Below are 25,305 nucleotides of genomic sequence, written 5' to 3'. Positions count from 1 at the left end.
TATAACTTGTTGCTATTGTCCTATCTTCCATTGACTTTGTGTTTTTTTAAAAAAGCCTTTCAGTTTCTAGCGGGATCTTGGAGTGAGAGGAATAAGTGAGCATGTCAGATTTGTTGTCTTTAACTGAAAATTTTCTTATCTCTTTAAGCATTCAAATATTTTTATCCCTATCCTATTTGCATTTAAGCTTTTTTTTTTTTTTTTTTTTTTTTTTTTGTTCTTTGCAGTACTAGCTGTACTGGGGATTAAACCCAGGGATGCTGTACCACTGAGCTACAGTCCTAACCCTTAATCCTTATTATTTTGAGACAGAGTTCCCTTAAGTCCTCCTCCCATGTAGCTGGGATTACAGGCATGTGTTACTGCATTAACTTGGATTCAAGAGGGTATCTTTTTTTTTTTTTTTGGTACTGGGGATTGAACTCAGGGGCGCTCAACCACTAAGCTACATCCCCAGCCCTATTTTGTAATTTTTAAATTAGAGGCAGAGTCTCACTGAGTTGCATAGCACCTCGCTTTTGCTGAGGCTGGCGTTGAACTCAAGATCCTCCTGCCTCAGCCTCCCAAGCTGTTGGTATTATAGTTGTGTGTCATCATGCCCAGCTAGAAATATCTTAATGCTAAGTGTTCTGGTGTGTTTTATCAGATGATCAAATCTAATATGTAAAAATTAGTGTTGATTTAAAAATTTTAAATGTTTAACATTTTATTTTCAGTGCTTGGATTGATCCCATGCTAGGCAAGCATTCTACCACTCAGCGACACCCCACCCTTTTTATTTTTTTATATCAAGACAGGGTTTTTTTGAGATGCCAAGGCTGGCCTCCAACTTTGAATCCTTCTGCCTCCGCTTCCCATCTATTCCAGATTACAGATCTGTACCACTACATCTGACTGAAATTTTAATTTTTATTACAAATCTAAGGTGAAGAAATTTTAGTATTTTCTTTTTTGTTTGTGGTGCTGGGAATTGAAACCAGAACCTCATGCGAGCTAGATAAGCACTCTACCAACTAAGCTACACTAATTTCAATTAAAATTAGTATTGTCATTAAAAACATTCTCTTCTCTTCTCCTTCTCTCTCCCCCTCCCTCCCTCTGTCTCTGTCTCTGTCTCTTTTTCTCTTTTTCTTTGAGTTGGGGTCTCTGTATTCCCCTGTCTGGTCTTAAACTCCTGGGCTCAAGGGTTCTTTCTTCTCAGCCTACTGAGTGTTAAGACTACAGGCATGCCCCTGTATACCTGGATAAAAAACTTTCGTAACTGGATAATACGCTGGCTGTTTTGTTTTGCCTTTTTTTTTTTTTTTCCCCCTTCAATCCTGGGGATCAAACCTAGGACCTTGCATATGATGTACATGCCCCAGCTCTTCTTATTATCTTGTTTAGTCTTTCTTTATGGTTATAAAAAGCCTTGACTTTATTTATACAAAACTTTTTAAAATACTTCCTCAATACTGTTTATGGTCACTGGAATTTTATTTTTTTAGATTTTTTTGCGGTATGATTAACAATTAAAAATTATATATATTTAAGGAGAAAATAAGGATTTGTTTTCCTTTTTTAAAAAACTTTTGTGCTACCGGGGATTGAACCCAGGGGTGCTTTACTACTGAGCTATATATCCCTGAACCTTTTTATTATTTATTTTGGGACGGGGACTTGATAAGCTGCTAAGCTGGCCTTGAAATTGCATTTGCCTTGTCTCAACCTCTTGAGTTGATGGGGTTACAGGCATGCAGCACTGCACTGGCAAAGATTTGTTTTAGCATGTTTTTGCAGTGCTAGGGATCAAACTGAGGGCCTTGCACATGCTAGACAAGCACTATTCAACTGAGCTATAACTCCAGCCCCCAACATTATATTTTGTATAAGTATGTGTTGTGTAATGATTTCTCAGTCAAACTAATTAACATGCCCATCATTTGATAGTTACCTTTTTCGTGGTGCTGGAGATTGAACACAGGGCCTCAAATTTACTAAGCAAGTACTCTACCACCAAGCTACAGTTCTAGCACTGCCCCACCCCCTGACTTTTTTTTGAATTTGTGTGCTGATTACACAAAATCTTTTCCCTTACATGATGTATATGTATAAAGAAATGTCACATGGCAATGCATAAGTATATACTTTTTGTATCAATTAAAAAAATTTAATCTCCCATAGCAAATTTTAGGTATATATTACATTATCATTAACTGTAGTTAGCATATAGTACTACAGATCTTAAGAAGTTAATCCATCTTGTAGTTGAAAGTTGGTACTTATTGGCCAACATCTCTCCATTCCCACCCCGTCAACCACCATTTTGCTGTTGCTCTAAGTTCATCTGTTTTAGATACTACATTAAGAATTCTCATCAAGTATTTTTTATATGATTATCTTGTGTCACTTAGCTTTTTGTTCTCCAAGTTCATCTTCATAATTACAGATAGCAAGATTGCCTTCTTTTGAAAGGCTAAATCCACTGTATATATACCATATATCTGAGAAGGGACTAATACCCAGAATATATAAAGAACTTATACAACTTTGTAGCAGAAAAATAACCTGATTTTAAAATGGGTTATGAAACTGAAACATCTTTCCAAAGAAGATGAATAGATGTACAATAGGTAAATAAGATGTTGAGCATCACTAATCATCAGAGAATGCAAATCAAAACCTCACACCTGTGAGATCATCTGTTAAAAAGAAAAGACAACAAATATTCCTAAGAATGTGGAATAATGGGAATTCTTATATAGTGTTGGAGGAATGTAAATTGGTATAACCTTTATTTAAGACAGTGTGGAAAATTTTTCCAAAATTAAAAGTAGAGCTAACATATCCAGTAATCTAATCCCATTTCTGAGTATATGTTCAAAAGGAAATGAAATCAGTGTCTTGATAAGATATTTGCATTCCCATGTTCTTTATGGCATTATTCATAGTAATGTCTATTAATGAATGACTAGAATTTTATAAGAACAGAATAAATACTGTAAATCATGATGGTGTGAAACTTACTAATTTTTAATAGTAATTTAGTTTCAAGTGTGATATATCAGAATTAAGTGGAAAATTTGTTGTGGAGGATAAATTTTGTTGCAAGATGTAAAAATTCATTTCAGAAAAATTTTAAAAAATATCTTGGGCTCTAGTTTGGTTTTTTCCCATGACTTTATGTATAGCTATATTTTCTTTAACTGATTTATTCCTCGGTATTTGCTTTAGCTGGAGGCCTTTTTTCACCATGAAGCCTTATTTTTCTAATAGTATCTTTGTGTTTTTAACTCTATGTTAACATCTGTGATTTTAAAAAATATGCAATAACTGGCATATTTTGCCCATCTGCAGCATTAAAAGATTATGGATTCTTAAAGATAATAGGTATTTTGGAAGCAGTAACAGCAAAGACACTCTTCATAGTGATATTCAATTTAAAATGTAAGTTTTTTTTATTACGAGAATAACAAAGTGTGTTTTTAAATTCAAATCTTAAACATCTTTGGTTATATTATTCTTTTATTTATTTTTAACCCATTTTTTTTGATCAACCCAGATGTAGAACATCTATAAAAACTTAAGTGTAGTATATAATGCATAATATAATTATATGTGAAGATTATAATATTAATTAATATATGTAAACTTTATTTCCAAATGATTTAATTATTACTGTTTCAGTTTTATGGAAATATTTACAGAATTAACAACTTGGGACTTAATGGGTTAATTTTGAATTACAAGTTTGGACTGGAATATAATAACCACTGAAAATAGAACAAATAAAGGGATTCTCGGGTTAAGCTTTTTTAAAATTAGAAAACTCTCCTTTATACGTGCATACACAAAAAGGATCAGAATACTTAATTATCAGATCATTGTAAAATACTTGTAGTTTGACAGCTAGCAACCTCATTGTGAAGTAATTGCGTCTTTAAAACCATCACAGAGCCTGGCATGATGACTCAAGCCTGTAATCCTAACTACTGAGGAGGCAGAAGCAGGATTGCAATTTGGAGGCCAATCTTGGCAATTTAGCAAGACCTTTTCTCAGATGAAAAGACTGGAGATGTAGTTCAGTGGTAAAGTGCCCTTAGGTGCAATCCCTAGTACTGTAAATATTTAAAAAAAAAGAACAAGAAGAAGATAAAAGAAATAATAATAATAAAAAAATTGTTGCAGACAGAATAGTGTTTGCAGGACTCAACTTCTAATCCAAATTTCTTCTTACACAAATTTTTTGTAAATATCAAATCAATTTCTCTTCTTTTTATTTATTTGTTTGAAGTTCTCTGGATTGAACCCAGGACCTTACATCATTAGGTAAATGCTATACAACTGAGCTATATCCCCAGCTATTTTTTTTATTTTATACATAAATAAGTCTTATTACTAAATTTGCATTTTTATTTTAATTTTTTATTTTTATTTACTGTTATAAAAATTAACTATAATCTTTAAATAGATAATGCAGTAATTACCTTTCTAAAATAGCATTTCTTTTTCTTTTTAAAATTTATTCTTTCACTGGTACATTAAAACATAACAACTAGCCCAGCACGATGGTGCATGCCTGTAATCCCAGTGGATCAGGAGGCTAAGGCAGGAGGATTATGAGTTCAAAACCAGCCTCAGGAAAAGTAAGGTGCTTAGCAACTCATTGAGACCCTCTCTCTAAATAAAATACAAAATAGGGTTGGGCATGTGGCTTTGTGGTTCAGTGCCTGAGTTCAGTCTCTGGGATCCCTTCAAAAAACCCCCCAAAACCCCAAAAACATAACAACTGCATATATTAATGGATCAACTTGTACTACTGGGTACAGCAGCACACACCTATATTCCCAGCAGCTCAGGAGACTGAGGCAGGAGGATTACAGGTTCAAGGCCAGCCTAGACAATTTAGTGAGATCCTACTTCAAGATAGATAGATAGATAGATAGATAGATAGATAGATAGATAGATAGATAGATAGATAGAATAGAGTGATATGTGATATGTCCAAATTTGTGTTTTTAAAATGCAAAATTTAAGTTAAAATAAACTATATTTATTTATAACTAATTAAGTGTACTTAGATATAAACTAAGTACCTTTGTGGCCTGATGTGGGGGCATATACCTGTAGTCTAGCTTGGAAGGCTGAGGCAGGAGGATTACAATATAGAGACGGGTCTGGGCAATTTGGCAAGACCCTATCTCAAAATAAAAAAAAAAAAAACTCAAAATTTTAGGTAGGTAATAAATATTTTGAAGAAAACAAAGCAAATTTTTCTATAATATTTTAATAGTTATTAAATTATTTATAACTTGTTAGCCAGTACTTAAAACATTATGCTGCTATATGTCTCATACTAAGAAGAGGGGAAGAGCAACTCATATACCTTCATATTTCAGTCTTATTTTTGTGCTTCTAGGTTGTATGCAAGCAGTGACTTTATCTATACTTAGTTTTAGCCATTACCTATTTTTAGCTGATATTTTCAACTACCTTTTCAGAGTCTTTTTTTTTTTTTTTTATGCTATTTTAAAATCTCAAATGAGATGACTTGTATGAAATTCAAATACTGAAGAGGGATCACTTATCTCTTAATAATCATTGTGTTTTTGGGTTATATACCCCTATATATCCTTGAGTCAATGCTCTTTTATCACCTATTTTGGTATCCTAATTCTTGGGTTGGGACCTAGAACAGCGGTGTATATAAAGTATTCAGCACAGGACTATTGATTTTGACTAGTACTAGTAAACAGAAGATGCTTAAGGGAAAAGAAAAGTATAGGATAAATTAGAGGTAACTGGATTACTAATACAATTTTGCAATTTTATAAGCTTAGTGTTTCTTTCTGATTTGTGTGTGTGTGTTCATGAGAGAGAGGGAGAGACAGAAAGATAACAATGTATGTATTTGAACTTTCTTTCCTCACCTTTTTTATTTTTTGGTACTTAGGATAGAACCCACGGTCTTGTGCATGCTTTGCAAGTACTCTGCCATTGGGCTAAATCCCCAATCCCTATATATTTGAACTTTTTGTTTTAAATGTATAACAAAATTTGGATTATATAATGTGTTAAGTCTAAGTAAATCAATGAGGATTTTAGGACTAAAAGAATTAAAGATTTATTTCCTTAGGCGTTTTCTCTTGAAAAGTTTTGCAAGATTACTTTGAGTTTTTCTTTCAGGTGAATTTAAGAAATTATTTTGTGACTTTTCTATATATGAGAATCCATTAAACATTTTTAGATTATTTCATTTTTTAAAGTTTTGATTTTTTAATATTACTATAAAGAGTTTATAGTATTTGTAATGGCTTATTAGAAAATAGAAAAGTTCTTTATTATTTATAAGACTTTTTAGATTGTAAATGACTATTTTCTTTTCTAGGTTTGTTAAAGTTTTGCACTGTAGGATTTTGTGGAATTGGGAGCCTAATTGATTTCATTCTTATTTCAATGCAGGTAAGTTTATTTTAATCTGGAATGTAAACTACTTTACATTCAAAATTGAATTTGGTGACCTGGTATATTTTAAATTCAAAATATATTAGGAAGCAGATAGGAATGCTTGTTTCAGTTTTTCTTCAAATACTGGTTCTAAAAGATATGTTCTTAAAAAAGGATTCTAGGGACTGGGGTTGTAGCTCAGTGGTAGAGTGCTTGCCTAGCACGTGTAAGGCATTGAGTTTAATCCTCAGTACCACATATAAATAAATAAAGGTATTGTATCCATCAACAACTAAAAAAAAAAAAAGAGATTCCATATTCAAACGTGATTTGTAGATGTGGTTTCAACTGTTACAGAGATTTCTTTATTGAATAACTTTTCAGAATAACTTTTCAGAATCTTCATAATACATATTGAGTCTTGAAGAGGGAGGGTATTGTGTTATTTCCCAAACTTTTTATTTATAATTTTTTTAATACTGTGGATGGAACCCAGGGATGTTCTATCCCTGAGCTACATTCCCAACACTTTTACTTTTTTATTTTGAAATAGGGTCTCACTGAGTTGTTGAGGCTGGCCTCAAGCTTATAATTTTCCTGCCTCAACTTCCAGAGTGACTGGAATTACAGGCAGGTGCCACCATTTCTGATCATTTTGGCATTATTTAATAAAAAAAAATCTTTAAAGTACTTAAGAACAACGATCACAAACTGCCTGCTCCCATTCCCAGCAGGAAGAAGTGAGGCTAATACAGAGAAACAGAAATGAACATCAGGAAAGTCTGAAATAAATCATTTTTTGTATGGACTTGGTCTTCATTGAGGCTGGTCCCTCTCCTAGACATTTTACGGAGAACTTGGACACTTTTTTGGTGGGGGCAAGGCATAGGCTAGTTAATTTCAGTTTTTGTAACGTGCAACTAACAGAGTATTAGTATAGAGTTCTTATCTAGTGCAAAAAGACAATCATTTCTTCCTTTATAATGTTCATATGTTTATCATAGTCCCATCAGTGTCCTATTGTGTTAGTGGTCAGGGTGACTGGAACTATCAGGGGATGTAGCTCAGCATACAAAGTCCTGGGTCCAATCCTTAGTACCACCAAAAAAAAAAAAAAAAAAAGTTACAGTGAACTGGTTATAATTAACTCATGAGAATTCCTAAATTAGGGAAAAAAAGATGAATTTATCATAATAAATATTCTAAAATAGCACTTCAACAAGCATTTATGGAGTACCTAATGTCTTTAGCAAGGGTATCAATATACATTTAGATCATCATCTGTTTTGCTCTGCTTTCTCTTTCAGCATTTGTACTCTTCAATTTTGTCTGTTTGATGTTACCATTACACACTAAAAGAAAGTAAAAATCTAAGAGATTTTGGTACCATACTGTGAGGAGGAGGCAGCATATGGACCAATAATATACCAGAATTAAACAAGGAAAATATTTGGTTTTAAAGTTGGAATTTTCCTGCCTTTGCTCATGAACATATGCCTAACCAAATATCTTGCCTTCTTTAACTGTGGGACAGGCAAGCAGGCATGAAGAGGCTAAAGTACTTGTACACATATGCTTAGAAATGGGTTTCTTATTTTAAATGAGAATCCAAGGGATTGAATGATAGTAGGATTGTTCAAGTTAAGATATCCAGAATTCAAAGTGTGTTTGCATCCCAACCAGGCTAGGTTCTTTCTTTGGTAATATCTTTTCATTGCAGCTTTAGTTATATCAAGTTCTATAATAAGTTGCCGAGGCTTGCCTTGAACTTGAGATCCTCCTGCTTCAACCTCCTGAGTCATTGGGATTATATGCATGGGCCACCATACCAAGCTAAGAAATAACTGAAATAGGATTAGTGTTTGAATTTCTGCGGTAAATTTCCCCGAATAAGATATTTTAGTATATATGACCACTTTAGACTCTTTCAGATTGGGGGGAATATAAATCAATTTTCAAATGTCCAAGTAAGATGTTTAGCCTATTTTATGTGTCATTTGCTATATTTAATGTGATGTTAACTACATCAGTTTTAGAACAGAATTAGTTTTTTAGCAACTCAAATAATTTTTACTTTAAATATCGTAAACTATAATGTTTGTCATTGTATTTTTTCAATTTCTCATTGGACTTTTTGTCATCCTTTTATTCTTCTTTCTCCATGCCTGTTTTGTTTTTTTCTTTTTAACTTTTCCTTTTGCCATTAAATATTATTCCTCAATGAATTGGAGTGTTTTTCTATTGGACTGTGATCCCAGAAATATATACATGGATTTGGATCTATAAAAACATTGTTTCACAGTCTTTATAAGAAAAATGTAGGAATAGAGTTATTTCATCTTAGAATCAAAACAACATAAAATGTTATGCACAGCTGGGCACAGTGGCACACACCTGTAATCCCAGTGACTCGGGAGGCTGAGGCAGGAGGATTCCAAGGTCAGAGCCAGCCTCATCAATTTAGCAAGACCCTCAGCACCTCAAATTTGTGATCCTTCTGCCTCAGCCTCCCAAGTTGCTGGGATTGTGGGCCTGTGCCACTATGCCCAGCTCACTTAGCCTTTATCTGTTAATAAAATTTGGAAGTTTTTATATTTGCATATTTGTATTATTTATAAGGAAACTGAGTCATGAATAGGATGAAACAGTAAATAGAATGTAGTCAACAAAAATCTAAATCAGTGACTCCTCTAATATAGCTATAATTTTATAGCTATATTAGCTATAAAATTATTATAGCTAATAATTTTAGCTATAATTATTATATATAAATAATATATATTTAGCTATAATTATTATATATAGCTATATATATATAGTCTTTTAGCTATAATTTTATAGCTAAAAGTCTTTTAGCTATAATTATTATATATAAATACTATATATATAGTTATTCTTAAGTTAGGTTTGCAGATTTAAAAACACTTTTGTGTCTATACATTTTTATATATAGTTATGTCCTGTATAAAGATATTTTGGCCATTTGAAATGGACCATACATATCATGGTGGTCCCATAAGATTGTAATAGAACTGAAAAATTCCTATCACCTAGTAATGTCATAGTTGTCCTGACATTGTAGTGCAATGCATTATTGACGTTTGCTGATGTAAACAAATCTGTTTATACTGACAGTTGTACAAAATGTATGATAATAAATGACTTCATTACTGGTCATTTAAGTGTTTATTATACTTTTAACATTATTCTAGAGTATACTTCCATTTATAAAAAGAGTTTACTGTAAAGTAGTTTACTGTATTATTTTAGCAGCAACCTCATACATCTTGTGTTTTTGCATCAACAGGCAAGGTCAGGTGACTGATGTATACCACCTAGATTTGTAGAAGTACACTCTGAAGTTTGCAAAATGATGAAATGGCCTGCTGTTGCTTTTCTGAGAACTTGTGTTCATCATTAAGTGATGCATATGTATACATCATGAAGGAAAGATTAGATAGTATAAGTTTTTTATCATAAAAAATAGTAACATTTTAGTTATGCTTAACCCTTTTTCACTCACAAAGTCTAAACATTTAAATTATATCAAAATCACTGATGTCTACTCTTATCAAATAAAATAAAGTTTATGTTGTTAGGTAGAGGGAAGATAGGCAGAAATCAGGAAAATAAGTATGCATGGGGGAAAATGGAAATATATGTTGGAATGCAGAAAGTAGTTCAAAGAAGTTACTTTTTGTTATTTTTGTTTCAGTTTTTAAAAATTTTATATGTCATAGAAGAAATTACTTTTATTTTTATTCCTATTAATGTTACTTATTTAATTTTCTCAAAGGACTCATAATTGTATAAGGAACAGTAATCACATATTTTCCAAGACATTTATGAATTTTGTAAATAAGTTTATCAGATTTGAAAAATCAATCTTCTTGTTTTGGCATTTAATATATGCCACTCATTTTAGCACTGGCTTATATACTGTTTTGTATTATTACTGTTTTGAGCTTTTTACACATCAGGTTTGACTTTTCACACATTAATTTCTTGTGGAAAATTTCTTTAGTAGTATGCTAAACATAGAATATGCCCTAAAATTTTTTTGCTGATTGGTAGTGAATACAGTATATCTGTGAAAAAAATGTGATTTTGTGCCAAGTACCAGCAGTAGCAAAAGCTAAAAATGGTACTTTAAAAAAAAGTAATTGCCTTCTTTTAGGACCTGTCGTAGAGCATTTGAATTGCTATAACAAAATACCTTAGATAGGTAATTTATAAGCAACAGAAATAATTGCTTAGAATTCTGGAGTCTGGGAAGCCCAAGATCAAAATGCCAGCAGATTTGGGTCTGATGTGAACACTGAACCTTATAGTTAAACTTTATATAAACTAAGTGAAGAGAATACCTTCATGGTCTTGAATGGGTTAACTCTGAAACAAGATCCCAAAAACATAAAACACAAAGGGTGGAAAATCAGTTAATTTGACTATTCAAATTCAAATTAAGAAATTCTGTTTTTAAAGGGATGCAATAGACTAGGTTAAATTTTTGTGGTTTTGTTTTTGTTTTCTTTTTTTGTGGGACTAGGGATTGAACCCAGGGCCTTGTGCACTCAAGGCAAGCTCTCTACTACTCTGCCATTGAACTTTATCCCCAGTCTTTAGACCAGGTTAAATAAGTTAACAGACTAAGTAAAAAAAATACTAGCAAGAAGAATTGCTATCTAGAATATATAAGTAATTTCTATAAATAAAAATAATAGGGAGCCTAATAATTAAATAAAGAGTAAACAATTAGGCAATTCACAGCACAGGCTACTCAAATAACTAATAAGTAAATCAAGAGATACTCTTTAGTATTTATCCAAAAAAGTTTATTCTTATTTACATTTGGACATGTATAATAATGTCTACTGTAGCTTTGTTTGTAGTAGGAAGAAGTTGGAATCCATCTAGATGTGTTCACCAATAGGAGAATGGATGCGTCCTCTGTAACATTAGAATAGTCATAGCAGTATGTATGCATGATACATGGCAGTATGTATCATAGCATAGATATACCTGAGAGTTACATGTAAATATCTTAAAATCGGCATATTTTGAAAATAGTTCTAAGCTTCCATTGTTGTCACTTTCAGAGGCAGGAAAAAAACCCCTCCCCCAATACACATTTTTGGCAGCAGGACTGGGGATTGAACCCAGGGGCACTCAACCTCTGAGCTACATCCCCAGCCCCTTTTTGTATTTTATTAGCATCAGGGTCTCACTGAGTTGTTCAGGGTCTTGCTCAGTTGCTGAGGCTGGCTTTGAACTCATGATCCTCCTGCCTCCGCCCCCAAGTCACTGGGATTATAGCCATGTGCCACGGCACCTGGCTCCCAGGCCATTTTCAAAAATATTTTACTTACAGATAGTGTCTCCATAAGTTGCTTAGGGCCCCAGCCTCCCGAGTCACTGGAATTACAGGCATGCACCACTTTAGTAAATAAATCCACAGATGAACTTGTTTCATAGGTGATTGGACAGAATTCCACTACATTTCAAGGCTGATCCAGTCCCTGGAAAGAGAAATGAAATTCCCATGTCAACTTATTGAAGAACCAACATTAATAGTTTCAGGGGAAGGAAATGCTGTAATAAGATTGCTCAGAATTGGATTATGTATAACCACATAATTAAACTACAATCTTTAGGGGTGTCATCCCTATAGATGGGAGGAGAGGTGGTAGTGGGCACTAACACCCTATCATTTGCAAGTTGACTGCCCACTGACAAGATTGTACATCATGTGAGCTTTAATTGATTTTTAAATAGTTATATTTCCTGAGAGAATCAAATGAGTTTCAGATGGGCTTATTAGAAATACGTGATACTAAAAGGTCACCAGTCATTTATTTATTTATTTATTTATTTAATTTATTTTTTGGTACCAGGTAATGTACTCAGGGACACCCAGCCACTGAGCCACATCCCCAGCCCTATTTTGTGATTTAGAGACAGGGTCTCACTGAGTTGCTTAGCACCTGGCTTTTGCTGAAGCTAGCTTTAACTTGAGATCCTCCTGCCTCAGCCTCCCGAGCTACTAGGATTACGGGCGTGTGCCACCATACCCAGCTTCATATATTTATCTTATTTCTAACTTTGGTATAGTTTTCCTCAACATGAGTAAATGAGATTGTCAGGAGAGATTATATAGAAAGAAAAAGATACAGGACAGAAGGCTCAGATCTATTCTGTTCACATATTCCAAACTAGGGAATTTTTATGTTATTTGGCCTATTTCTGCTAGTTGAACTTTACCTGTTCTTTGTTTTCCTGATAGTCTCAAAGCATGTTATATATTCGAATTACTCATTCTCTCTGGTTTAATGCTCATATTAATTTTTTCTGTGACTTTAGCCACTAAAAATGTCAAATGTTTTAAATTTCACTTAAATTCATAAAAAAATTCATAAATGTCCAAGTCAATTTAATCTTTAGAAAATAAGTCTATGTGCATAATAGCACCTGGCATGGTATCTGGCATTTAAGTGTTTTTTTTTTTTTTTTTAGTATTTGAATATGAACATATATAGTTACTGGAATAAGCTCCCTGTTGGCAGAGATGGTATGATGTGAACTGTTATATGTATAATGCCTAGTGTAGTACCTGGAATATTAAATATTTGTTGAATACTTTTTTAAAAAAAAATTCCTTAAGATGGGGTTTCATACACCAGGTTTCGGTGTCCCTTCTTCTAATTCTTCCAAGCTGTTGGAACTGTAAATAGTCACCTCCCTTGGCTATTTATTTATTTACTTTGTGATATTGGAGATTGAGCCCAGAGGTATTCTTCTAGTGAGCTATACCCTTAGCCCCATTTTTATTTTATTTTGAGAAAGGGGCTTGCTAAGTTGCCCAGGCTAGCCTCCAACTTGTGATCATTTTGCCTCATCCTTCTGGGTCACTGGGATTACAGGCATGTACTACCACCACATCTGGCTCACCTGACTTTTGTTGAATAATTTTTAAGAACAAATTTATTTTTTTCATTGGGGAGTACTTTATTGTAGTTTTCTTCAAACTCTAGTTATATAACCCCTAGAAGAATTTTTTTAAGTCTGTACCCTCTTGCATATTTTTAAATTGACATTTAAGTTTTCCATCATAAATTTAAATAGTTGCAAAGGATGTCATTTAAAATATTGACATATTTAAATAAAACTGTTACATCAATTTTTAAATGTATCCAACAGACTATAAATGCCATAGAATTTAAAATATCATCCTCTTTAAAAAGACATGAACCTTTCACAAATCATTATTTTACATTGCTTCTTTTTCTCTTTAAATTTTGACTTCTGTTTTCCTTCTCTCACAGAATTTTATCCTAATATACTTTTATGCTTGAAAACCTGTTAATCATCCTATTTATTAAAATCAAATTTTTTCTATGCTATCTGGATTGAGTTATTGTAATCGCTAATGACACAGTTGAAAACAGCATTAACATGTTAAAAATTCAACAGATTAGTTTTAAGAAAAAAACACTAATTGTTATTGGAAATGCATCTTTTGAATAAGATGTAGCAGAACATGTTTTTGGAGCTCTAATTAAAGGAAATTTTCCTAAGTCTAATATTTTGAATTACCTCTAGATTTGACCCTTTAGAGGTTTTGTACATCAGAGCAGTGTGCCATCAGGAGAGGGGAAGTGGAAAGGAAACTAATGCTTCCACTGTAGCATAGTGTCAGGCAGATCTGTTGGGAATCAAGTATCTCAAAATAAATACCAATAAAACTCACTGGGTCTACATATACCTTGGTAACTCTTTGTCTGTCCTTAAGGCTGCAGTTTAAAGATTGCTACTTTGAAGGATAATTTATAGATGTTATGTTAACTGTATTATCACAAATATGATTAAGTGGACAAGATGATTGTAGTGAACATGTGTTGTTTTTTTCTCTCTTTTTTTTCCATTCCAGGTGGTTCTGGCAGGACTTTAAATCACACTGTGTCATCTCCTACAGGGAACCTGATTAATATTAATCTTTTTAATTCTATTTCCTTGGATATAGTAATTTGTCTAACAGTAGATATAAAAAGCAGATCCATGAAGGTCTTCCTCTGGATTTGGTGAATAAACAATGAGGAAGAACATTTTACTTACTTTCTTTTAGGAGCTGCTAATGTGGGAATATATGAATCTAGAACTGCTGACAGTCAGTTGAGAATGCCTGTTTGCAGAATGAAGATAAGCAGAGCAAAGGAAAGAGGCAGGGAGGCCAAACCCAGGGGCTTTGTGGGGCACAGAACTCAGTCCTTGAAGCCTTGGTCCTTGAAGCCTTTGTAGCTTTTCTTTTGAATCTGAGCTATATGAGCCACTCAGTTAACTTTTGCTTAGAGTTGAAATTTTATGGCTACTGAAACAATTTTATTAATTACTGAGTAAACTCAAAATATTATGAAATGTATTTTGCAAAATGAATAATTTTTGAAAATTTATCTCTTCTAGATTGTTGGACCTTCCGATGGAAGTAGTTACATTATAGATTATTATGGTACCAGACTTACAAGACTTAGTATTACTAATGAAACATTTAGAAAAACACAGTTGTATCCATAAATATTTAAAGAGAAACAGTAAGTGATGTGCATATCTAATCATAATTATAGTATATTAGTATAAATTTGTGAGTATTGTAAAGCCATAGGAAATTTCAAGAGGTCATCTAGTATTGTAAACCTCTCATTTTGCTTATCAGAAAACTACTTATGTCTGAATGTCTCTAATCCTTTGAGAAGTATTTTTATATATGTTCATGCTCTTACAGTTTCTAGTTTAGACTCTAGCGAATATGGCTAAAGGGCAAAATTCACAAGGAAATAAAATTAAAACAAGAACATACTTATTATATGATGTTATAATGAAAATAAGTGCTGTGGTTAGTTCAATAAGGCTGATGTCTTCTGCTCTCTGTTTTTCTGAGAGTCAGTATGATCTTTAACCTCTTTCTTTTTTTTTTCTTCCCTAAACCTGAAAGTTGATATAATTCAAACCTTCAACTGCCTGTAACCACTTATTCTAACTCTCTTACGTTTGAACTTGCCCAGGAGAATTATTAAGGTTTAAGTAGCTGTTAGACCTGTATAAGTGAGAGATACTATCAGTCCTGGGGTTTCAATTCTCTGCTTCCTTAGAACTTTGCTACTACAAAGTTTTATTTATTCTAATAAATAATTTTCCAACAATGCAAGATTTTTCTCAAAGATTTTCATAGAATGTCAGGAGAACCATTTCTTGGTAGGATCATTCTCTGTAATGGAAAAGTCTTAAATAACATGTAGGGTACAGGGCATTTTTTTAGGAAATAGTCAACTTCAATTGTCTAGTGCTTTTGGAGAGACAGGTAAGCCAGAAGAAAAGCAGGGTAGATATCTTATCCATCACCACAGTACTAGAGTTCTCAGTGGACTCTTAGCTTCTGGAGGCCAGGAAGGAAATAGACATTTGTTTTCTGTGTCATAATGTATAAGAAGGATATGAAGTATAATTTTGACTTTTAGGTAGATTTTTATGGAATATTTTTTATTGTCATCAGATTGAATAGTGATGGACTACAAAATTCAAAACATTTATTTCACTGTCCATAAAAGGTCTTCCAATTCTTTCTTATAAACAACTCTTATAAAGTTGTTGAGATTTAAAGTCAAACTGAAGCTGAGAGATGCATCTGCTTCTTCTTATCAGAAGGAAGACCTAAGGAAGTTGAGACAAAATTAGTGAAGAACAAAATCTAGAGTCTAGGCCTTCTTAATATCCTATAACATGGTGGTTCTTCACCTCCCACCATACTCTACTCCCCACCAATGATTTTATTTTTTATTAGGCATCTTCATACTTTATGGGAAGGATTATATATTTTCATCTACCTTATTCATACTGGAAATTGTGTCTCTTTCAAAAGTATATAGATTGTTTCTAAACTATAATGTGTAAAAATTAAATGCAATTTAAAACATAATTCCATTTTCTGAAACCTATTATATAAACATTTAATTGGGATTCAAGACTCAGATTTGAAATATAAAAACTTAAAGAGCCTGTTAAGAAGGCAAATACCTACATTGTCAATCTTGTTATCTCTCTATGGTATATAAAATTGTTCCAAGAGTAAGAAAAAAATATCTTGAGTAAATGAAACATTAAAATATGTATCTGAGACTGGAGACCACGAGAGAGAGAGAGAGAGAGAGAGAGAGAGAAACTGTAATAACCTTTTTAAAATATTGTTTTAATATATTTTTTTTTTCTGTTTTAGGATTTGAGCCTCCTTGAATTTAATAGAGAACTTCCAGTTTTTCCATTTTCTTCTTCACATAACCACTTTATGAATTCTATATGATTTTGTGTGTGTGTGTGCGTGTGTGTGTGTGTGTGGTATATGTGGTGTGTGTGTCGGGTCATTTTTGATTTGTTGATTTAGTTAAAAGTATATTATTCTTAGATTTATTTAATAAGACTTTCTTTAAAAGCTATATAATAGGCTTTCTGAGGCTACTGTCTCTATGAGACGGATAGCTTATTACTCTGATATTCTTTAATGTCTTTTACAAAGGCAATTTGCCATTTATCTTTTTTGCTTGTGAAAAATAAAAGTATAATTTATTCACATTTTTTTGTGCTTTATTTATTAAGAAACCAATATGTAGCTGTCGTTTGAATTTTGATCCTTCTAAGCAATTAATCTGTGGTGAATGAATACCATTTACAGTGCTGAGAGCTGTAGTCTCCTATGTGACAGCCCACCTGTGATTCTACAGCTTTCACTGTCTTTGCCTTGTTATCCTTGGAGCTAATGATCACTAAGGAGTCTGTGAAACCTTAAGGCAGCATGAATACTTTAATCCTCTGAAGTATAAACTTTTCCCTTTCTTGCTTGAGGAGTGATGTCCTAGCTGTACAAGACTAGATGCTGACTCCTCCAGCTCACTGCAGTTACATATGAAGGTGGACAGACAAAGTGGGAACATCAGACAGGTGACTAACAGCTTCCATCTGTGAGCACTGCTAGGCAGATACCAGCACAGGAGCCTCAAGTGATGCTCCAGGGTCTGAAGGAAGTGGCACCTATATAGTTCTCTTATTGTGTATAGAGGGCTTTAAGATGAATGAATGAAATACTATGTGCCAATAATACTACCCGACTTTCTTTAGTAACAGGTATATCCGTATCAAAATTACTAGGTCCAGCTCCTTAAAAGTGAAAAACCATAATTTTTCTCAAAAAGTATGGTATAGTTAGCTTTGTAAAACATTAGCCATTCAGTAATAGCTTCTCCAGTTAGTGGGAGATTATTAAATATTGATATATGAAGTGAATTTGGGTCGTCTCCTACTATACACCAGGAGCACTTCTTTTGATTCATTCATTAAATATTGAGTGTCTGCCAGGTGAAAGGTACTGTTCTAAGTGGGGATGCAGGGCAGTGAACTAGACACAAAAATCCCTAGCTTTGGGAGTTCATCTCCGAGCCACTTTTCACAGCGACAGTGTTTTTGCTCAGAGTTAAGCCCATGTTCTGGTCCTCCCTGGTTCTCTTAGATTGCACAGGGTGTTTTGAAGTTTCCTTCAAGAGAATCAAAGCCCAGATTTTAAAAGCCCTGTCTCTCCAGTCACTTATGTTCAATTAAATAAGAAATCTCTGCAGTCAAATCTTGAAAAGTAACCTTGATTCCTCCGTAATTGTTGCAGTTGTTAACTTAGCCAGGCAACTCCTTCTCAAAGTGTTTATTCATATAAGCTGTATTTGAGAAGAATTGTTGATGAAATTGAGAAATAAATCCCCTCAAAATACATTATACCTTTAGACTTTCACTGGAGTTTCCTTAATTTACCGAACAAGAACATTTCCAGTTTGCCTAATTCTCTGATGCTTAATATAGGTAATGATTTAACAAACATTTATTCTGTTTTATTATTTACTTTATGTAAATCCCCATGAATGCATTTTGGTGGGGCGGGGACTGGGATGCTCCCCCTCCACCCCACCAGCGGCACTTTACAGCTGAGCTTCATCCCCAACCCTTTTTTAAAATTTTGAGTCAGGGTCTTACTGAGTTGTTGAGGCTGGCCTTGATCTTGCAATCCTCCTGACTTGGCCTTCTGTGTTTGGGAGTTATAGGCCTCTGCCACTGGGCTTGGTTTAAATTCCATATAACTTTTTCATTTTTTGCCCTTTTATGAGCACTGTTTTATTATGGCTCTTTAGTAGTGCTCGAGAATATGAATTCTGTTAAGACCTCTCAGGTGCTTTATATGATATCCCTGTTTTTTGAGAATTGTGAGATGAATCAGCTCAGTCATTAAATAGGTTGCTCCTAAACTTTCTAGGGTGAATAAGGTTGATTCTTTTATTCCTACAGAAACATTTAGTGTCCAGCAGCAGTAATTTATAAATGGTGCTACTTCAACCTGGAAGGACTGATAGAATTTCCAGAAGTACCTCTTTACCCAGGAAGATTTCTTATCTACGTTATATCTTAGTCCATTTTCTGCTTCTGTAACAGAGTTACTCAAGACTGGGTAATTCTATAAGAAACAGGTTGATTTTTTTATAGTTTACAGTAGGCAATTCAGTAGCATGGTATCAGCATCTCCTGCCTTATCCTCCTGAATTGCTGGGATTACAGGCATGATCCACCGTGCCTAGCTGGTGAGGAGGTCCTGCTTGCTGCATCATGACATGGCAAGGAGAAAGTAAGAATGTGAACTCAGGTCTCTTCCTCTTCTTGTAAAGTCACTAATCCTATCATTGGAACCCCACCCTCAGGGTCTCATGTAACCCTACTTGAATTTCCAAGACCCTGCTTTCAAATACTATCACTATATGGATTTGGGGATTACATTTCCAATACAGATGTCAAAAAGTCTGTTATGCCTATAGCCAGGTTTTGTTCATGGGCCACTAAAACTATAAGAAATACTAATTTGGTTTATGTTTTATTTCACAAAACAGTTTTGTGTCTTTTTCACGTACTTTAACCTAGATATATAAGGCTAAGTTACATAGTGTAATATTGACAGATACCTAAGAAGCTAAAATAGATCCAAGAGCACAAAGCTGGCAAAGGAGGAAATTGGTTTTGAAAAAGAACAAGTCTAAGATGTTGGCTCCTCTTTCAAACATGTAGGTTTTCCCCAGGGTTCTGGCTGCTTTCCCCTTCCCTTCTCTCCTTCAGTCAGCATCTCTCATGCTTTTTTTCTCTTTTCAAAATTGATACAAGCTTGATTCAGAAATGTTGGGAAAACACCTTTTAAAAAGTGCAAAGAAAATAAAGCATCTTCCATAGTTCAAAGATAAAAATATTTTTATGTATGTCCATCAGGTAGTTTTTTTCATGCATGTAAGTACATTTTTCATCACAAAAATTATGTATTATGTATACTATTTTGTGCCTGTTTTTTCACATTGTAAAGACTTTCTTATTTCAATAAATAATCTTTGCAAAATTCTTTTTAATGACTACAGAGTTTTCCATGTCTGTGCCAGCTTATTTATGCAATCCCTTATCGTTTGGAATTTGTTATTCCAGCAAGTGATGAACTTTTCTGAATTTTTTCCTTCTAGAGTTGTCATTTCATAGTCAAAGAATAATCATGTAGCAGTTTTTTTTTTGTTTTTTTTTTTTTTTTATACATACGTCCATTCTTAGTTATCCCCAGTGACAGAAAAGGAATGAAGTTTAACAGCCCAAACCCAAGTTCCTGAATCTATCCCTTGATCTGGAATTATGCTACTACTTATTAGTACTGATTGCTGTTCCTTACATTCTAGGGAGTTGGGGGGGAAAAGAACAAGACTTTGAAACCAGAACAGCACTGAAGAAAGGGTGTTATATATATTGGTGGAGAGTAGAATCCTTTTGGCATAGAATGTTAAATAGGATATCAAATTGCCTCCAGAAAGCTTTAAGACAAGGGAGTATGAGAATTTTGAGGAATAAAAAGTTTATTCATTGTTCCCTTTAGTAGAGAGGGAAAGGAAGGTTGAGTAAATTTGGAAAATGGGTATAATTACCAATTAAAAATGAATAAAGTTTCATTTTAGTTCCCCCTCACCCCCCAGGATTGAACCCAAGGCCTTGTACATACTAGGCTGTACCACTGAACTGTACCTGCAACCCAAGATTCTGAAAAAATTATTATTTAATATTTTTAATAAGATGGAATTATCTACCTAAACTGAGACTTTCTGTTTAACAGATAATTTTGCTGTTTTTTAAAAATCTTATTCAGATTTCTCAACTTTTGTATCACAAATGCTAAAATGTTTCATGTATATCAAAATGAAACTAAGTGAGGTAATTATTGCCAAAAACCCAAAGATTTTTCTGCTGCCGCCTCACCTGACATTTGCAGCATTTTCTGGACCAAAACTCTGGCCAAATTAGTTTTGGGGATTATGTTTACATGACAAGAGGATTAAAAGTGGGCAGGACCATATCCTTAGGCTCTATTAGTCTTGCTCAGGTAGATCAAAGCTAGAGGTGATGGGATTGCAAGTTATTCTTTGGGTTTATCTGAACTTTCTAATGTTTTAAAGACACATCGTTTACATGCATTTACTTGATACAATAAATAGTAAAGTAGAAGGAGGAACACAAGGCAGTCTTAGGCTATTCTCTCCTTCCCTCCTCACCCTGATTTTTGCCATAATCGTGACTTGAAACAGCAGATAGATAAGATTTGGCATCCAAGCAGCAATGAGAATAGCCCAGGCCTTGGGATCAAGCAGACCTGAGTTTGCATCTTGTCTCTTTCACTAATTTGTTTTGTGACTGAGCACATGATCATTCTGAATCCCTGTTTTCATATAGGTTGGGTTAATGATACCAGGTAGCATTGAAGATTAAATATCATAGATAATTGTTGTCATTTGTTGAGCAGTTTAAAGAGATGGAATGATGCCGTCAGATGCTGGTGAGGTCCATCCAGAATGTGCAAGAGGTTCCACACATTTGCTGTAGTGTGGTTATGCTTTGAATGAGTATCAGTGGGCTGAATGAACATCCCTTTTACAGAAGGAAGGTAAAGTGCCTTCTTGGGACATTGTTTTTCCTATGTTTTTCTTATCTCTGTTTTCTTATCTCTAGCATTGTCCTTATCTGCAGCTACTTGGTGTAATAAGGGCTCAAAATGTCTCTTTTTCTCAAGAATTAGTTTTATCAGCACCTTCACTCTTTTAATACTCTGTTTAGGTAAAGGAAAGCTGAGATGTTGCAGAGCCTGTTGCTGCTTTTTAATCAGAAGTTCTCCAGCGATATTTATCTAATAAATTTAGAAATGTTGCTGTGAGGCAGCTGATCAGCCTACTTTCCGCTTAAATTATGGTTAATTGCAAGCAATCACTATGCATACAACACAGTGTTGCTTTTAACCTGTCAGTGTTATCAGAATATGCCAAGCATGTGGAGATTAAAACTTGAAAAGTGATTAAGGCTAGAGCTATTTGAACTACATACACCAAGGAAAAAATGTTTTACCAAAACACTTGAGAAAGTGTGGTGTTTTATAATTGAGAGTATGATTATGAAGCTTCAAGTTTCCACCTTTGATTTTCAGAAAAACCCAAGATATGACTAAATATATGAATGGGTTATGAATGTCATTTATTTTTGCAACATAGAAACCTTAGGAAGAATGACATACCTTCTCTATATGATCTGTGATTGAGAAAAATGGTCTGAGATATGACACACATTTGTTTCTATGAAGATATTAAATCTTTAAAATGGTTTAAAAAGAAATGAGGGGGATGGGGATATAACTCAGTTGGTAGAATGCTTGCCTTGCTTGCACAAGTCCCTGGGTTCAATTCCCAGCACCACGGAAAAAAACAAATAAAAAGAAATGAATTGTTAATTCTTATCTACTTACTAACGTACAATGCAGCTCTTCTGTTCTTGCCCTACATTCTCCACACACCAACTAAAGTGATAAAGCTGAGAACATGTCACTTTTCTGCCAATTCTCCAATGGCTTCCTTTCATGCTTCCATCATGCCAAATTGGTTCCTCTGTCAAGATTTTTATACTAGCTCTTTCCTCTGCCTGGAGCACTCTTTCCCAGGGTTTTGGTGCCTTGCTTCTTCATTCATTCAGGTTTCTGCCCAAGTATTATTGCTGATCATTCCTGGTAACATCCTGCCCCAGTGCTCCACTTTCTGAATCCCTACTGCTTTATTTCTCTCCACCGTGCTCATTGCTCCCTGAAATGTGTGTGTGTTTTCTCTTTGTCTCCTTTACTAGAATGTAAACTTAATGAAGGCAGGGACTTATCTGAATTCTCTGTGCTTAGAACAGTTCCTTGAGCATACTTGCTCAAAAACATGTTTCGATTCGATGGGAACACCAGAATGAGTTAATAGGAAAATAAGTTGATTTGAGATTTAGCAACCTGCTTTTTTTTCAGTTAAGGGATTTGCATCCAAATATGAATCAGACCCTAATTCTTATTTATAGGGAGTGAGTGAGGAAATTAACCTATGGTGATCCATTCAAGTCCTTAATGGTTCCAATGCTTAAGGCAGTGCCTGGTATAGGCTAAGAATTGTATAAAAATTGAATTCTTACCTTGTATGAAAAAAGATCAAGTAGGTTATTAGAAACAGTAAGGGGGGAGTTTCTAGACCATCTGTTATTTGTCACATTCTTTCTTGACCTGATTATCTCATTTAAACCTCTCAATCACTTTGTAAGACATTTACTTTTCTTATAGTGATCAAGGTTATTTATGCTGCAGATTAATTGCTAGCACTTCAGATGTTAACAGAAAGCTTTAGTTAAATATTGTGCTACTCTGCAGGACTTAGGCTGGTCTCTGATTTTATTTTTCAGTATCAACCCATCTATTCATCCAAGTATACCAATGTTTATACAAGGGTAATGTTTATATTCAGGGACGTTAAGATCAGATACAATGGCCAGTTACAATAAGCAAGTCCTTTGAACCTTAGTCTCTTTATTCTTAAAATGGACATTTGAACATCTTGCTTATATAGTTATTTTAGGGTTAGGTATGGTCATACACTTCACAGTGTGTATAGCACATAGTATGTATTTAATAAATGATTGTTAATATTTTTACATTTCTTATATAGTAGTTTCATTACTCCTATGAGGTCAGTATTCCATTTATGTTTCCCTATTATACATAATGAGACTGAGGGTTTGAGATATCAAATATCTTGTCTAAGGTTGCACAGCCAACAAGTGATTAGTTCAAATTTTGAAACCAGGTGGGTCACTCTTAAGTCCATTCTCCTAGTCATTACACTCTGTTACCTTCCCATTAAGTCCTCTCTGGGTGGACATCTGGCATTTATCTCTCTTTTTTATAACTTCCCTACTGGAGTTTTCATCAAAAAGGAAAGACAAATTATAAAGCTCTAATGGCTTCATGAAAAAAATTTCTATTGAAGTATATATAAAATGTCTAAATCTTAAGTATAAAGCTTGATGAACTTTCAGGGTTTTTGTTTTTGCTTTTGTTTTGTACTGGGAATTGAACTCAGGGATGCTTTACCACTGAGCTATATACTCCCAGTCCTTTCTTTCTTTTTTCTTTTTTTTTTTTTTTTGAGACAGGTCTTGCAAAGTTGTTGAGGATCTCACTAAGTTGCTGAGGTTGGCCTTGAACTTCTGATCCTCCTGCCTCAGCCTCCCAAGTCACTAGGATTTCAGGTGTGTGCCACCATGCCCAAGTAAATCTTGATGGCTTTTTGCATGACAATACATCCATTTTACCATCACCCAGTTTAAGTTAAGGGCAATTGGAGCACTCCAGAAGATTCCCTATATTCTTTTCCTGTCAGTACACATTCCCCATAGATAATCACTCTTCAGTAATTCTGTCATCATAGTTAGTTTTGCCTGTTTCTGTACTTCATATGAATGGAATCATGTGGTTCTCTCCCTTTTGTGTTTGGCTTCTCTTGTGCATCATTATGGTACAGTATTCCACTGTATGAATATGCCAAAAATACTTAACCATTCTACCGTTGTCAGACACTTTAGTTTGTATCTAGTTTGGGGCTGACTAAAGCTCCTATGGACCTCTCTATATATGTCTTTGACATATGAATTTTTTTTGCATATATATGACATATATGCAGAAATGGACTTCTTGGATCATAATGTAGGCACATACTTAGCTTTAATAGACAATGTTTAACAGTTTTACAAAGTGGTTATAATCCTTGACAGTCCTGTAAGCAAAACTGAGAATCCCGTGTGTGTGTGTGTGTGTGTGGTGCTAGGGTTAGAATTCAGAATCTTGTACATGCTGGGCAAAAATTCTACCACTAAGCTACATCCCCAGCCCTTTTTGTTTTGAGATAGTGTCTTGCTAATTTGCCCAAGATGACTTTGAACTTGCAATCCTCCTTCTTCAACTTCTTGAGTTGTGCCATCATGCCCAACTGGCTTCTATTTTTTTTTTTTTTTTTTTTTTTTTTTTTTTTTTTTTGTGGTGCTGGGGATGAACCCAGGGCCTTGTGCTTGACAGGCAAGCACCCTACCAACTGAGCTATATCACCAGCCCTTGGCTTCTATTTTTTTAAAGAAGATGGATTGTAGCTATTAGTATGGCTTAAAAAGGAAAACCAGACCAATTGGTAGAAGTTGGAGAATAGTTTCAGCTCAGCATAGGATGTCTCCCTTACCATGAGATTGTTCATAAAATAGAATAGATTCTTACTTTGCCACCTAGAGGCCCTAAGCCCAGACTGGAAGGTTCATTTATCACATCAGTTTAGAGAGTTTCCCTGTGTTAAAAGAAAACTTTAAAATAGATTTAACAGAGTTTATTTGAGTGTTTAAGGGTTCATGAATTGGGCAGCATTGAGAACCACAAGTTGGGAAAGCTCCACTGTAGCA

At 34.1% G+C, this 25,305-nt stretch overlaps 1 protein-coding gene across 5 annotated transcripts in view; it reads left to right on the top strand.

The window, feature by feature from the left end:
* TM2D1 (TM2 domain containing 1) overlaps positions 1 to 24,254 on the top strand; it is a 44,738-nt gene extending 20,484 nt beyond the window's left edge. Inside the window, exons 5-7 of one of the 5 annotated variants that reach the window (XM_079104015.1) lie at positions 6,368 to 6,441; positions 14,881 to 15,008; positions 16,688 to 17,038. In XM_079104015.1, coding sequence (XP_078960141.1) covers positions 6,368 to 6,441; positions 14,881 to 14,991 — 185 coding nt within the window. In that variant the 3' untranslated portion in view covers positions 14,992 to 15,008; positions 16,688 to 17,038. Of the gene's footprint in view, positions 1 to 3,336; positions 4,122 to 6,367; positions 6,442 to 8,146; positions 9,119 to 14,880; positions 15,009 to 16,687; positions 17,039 to 24,015 lie in introns of those variants that run through there. The other 4 variants (XM_079104018.1, XM_079104016.1, XM_079104019.1 and 1 more) reach the window with 4 other exon arrangements.
* The last annotated feature ends 1,051 nt before the right edge of the window (positions 24,255 to 25,305 follow it).

This window comes from Sciurus vulgaris (genome assembly GCF_902686455.1).
Source record: "Sciurus vulgaris genome assembly, chromosome: 1".
In the NCBI taxonomy this organism is placed as follows: Eukaryota; Metazoa; Chordata; class Mammalia; order Rodentia; family Sciuridae; genus Sciurus; species Sciurus vulgaris.
Note: the sequence above shows the minus strand (reverse complement) of the source record. Positions and strands in the feature narration are given on the sequence as shown.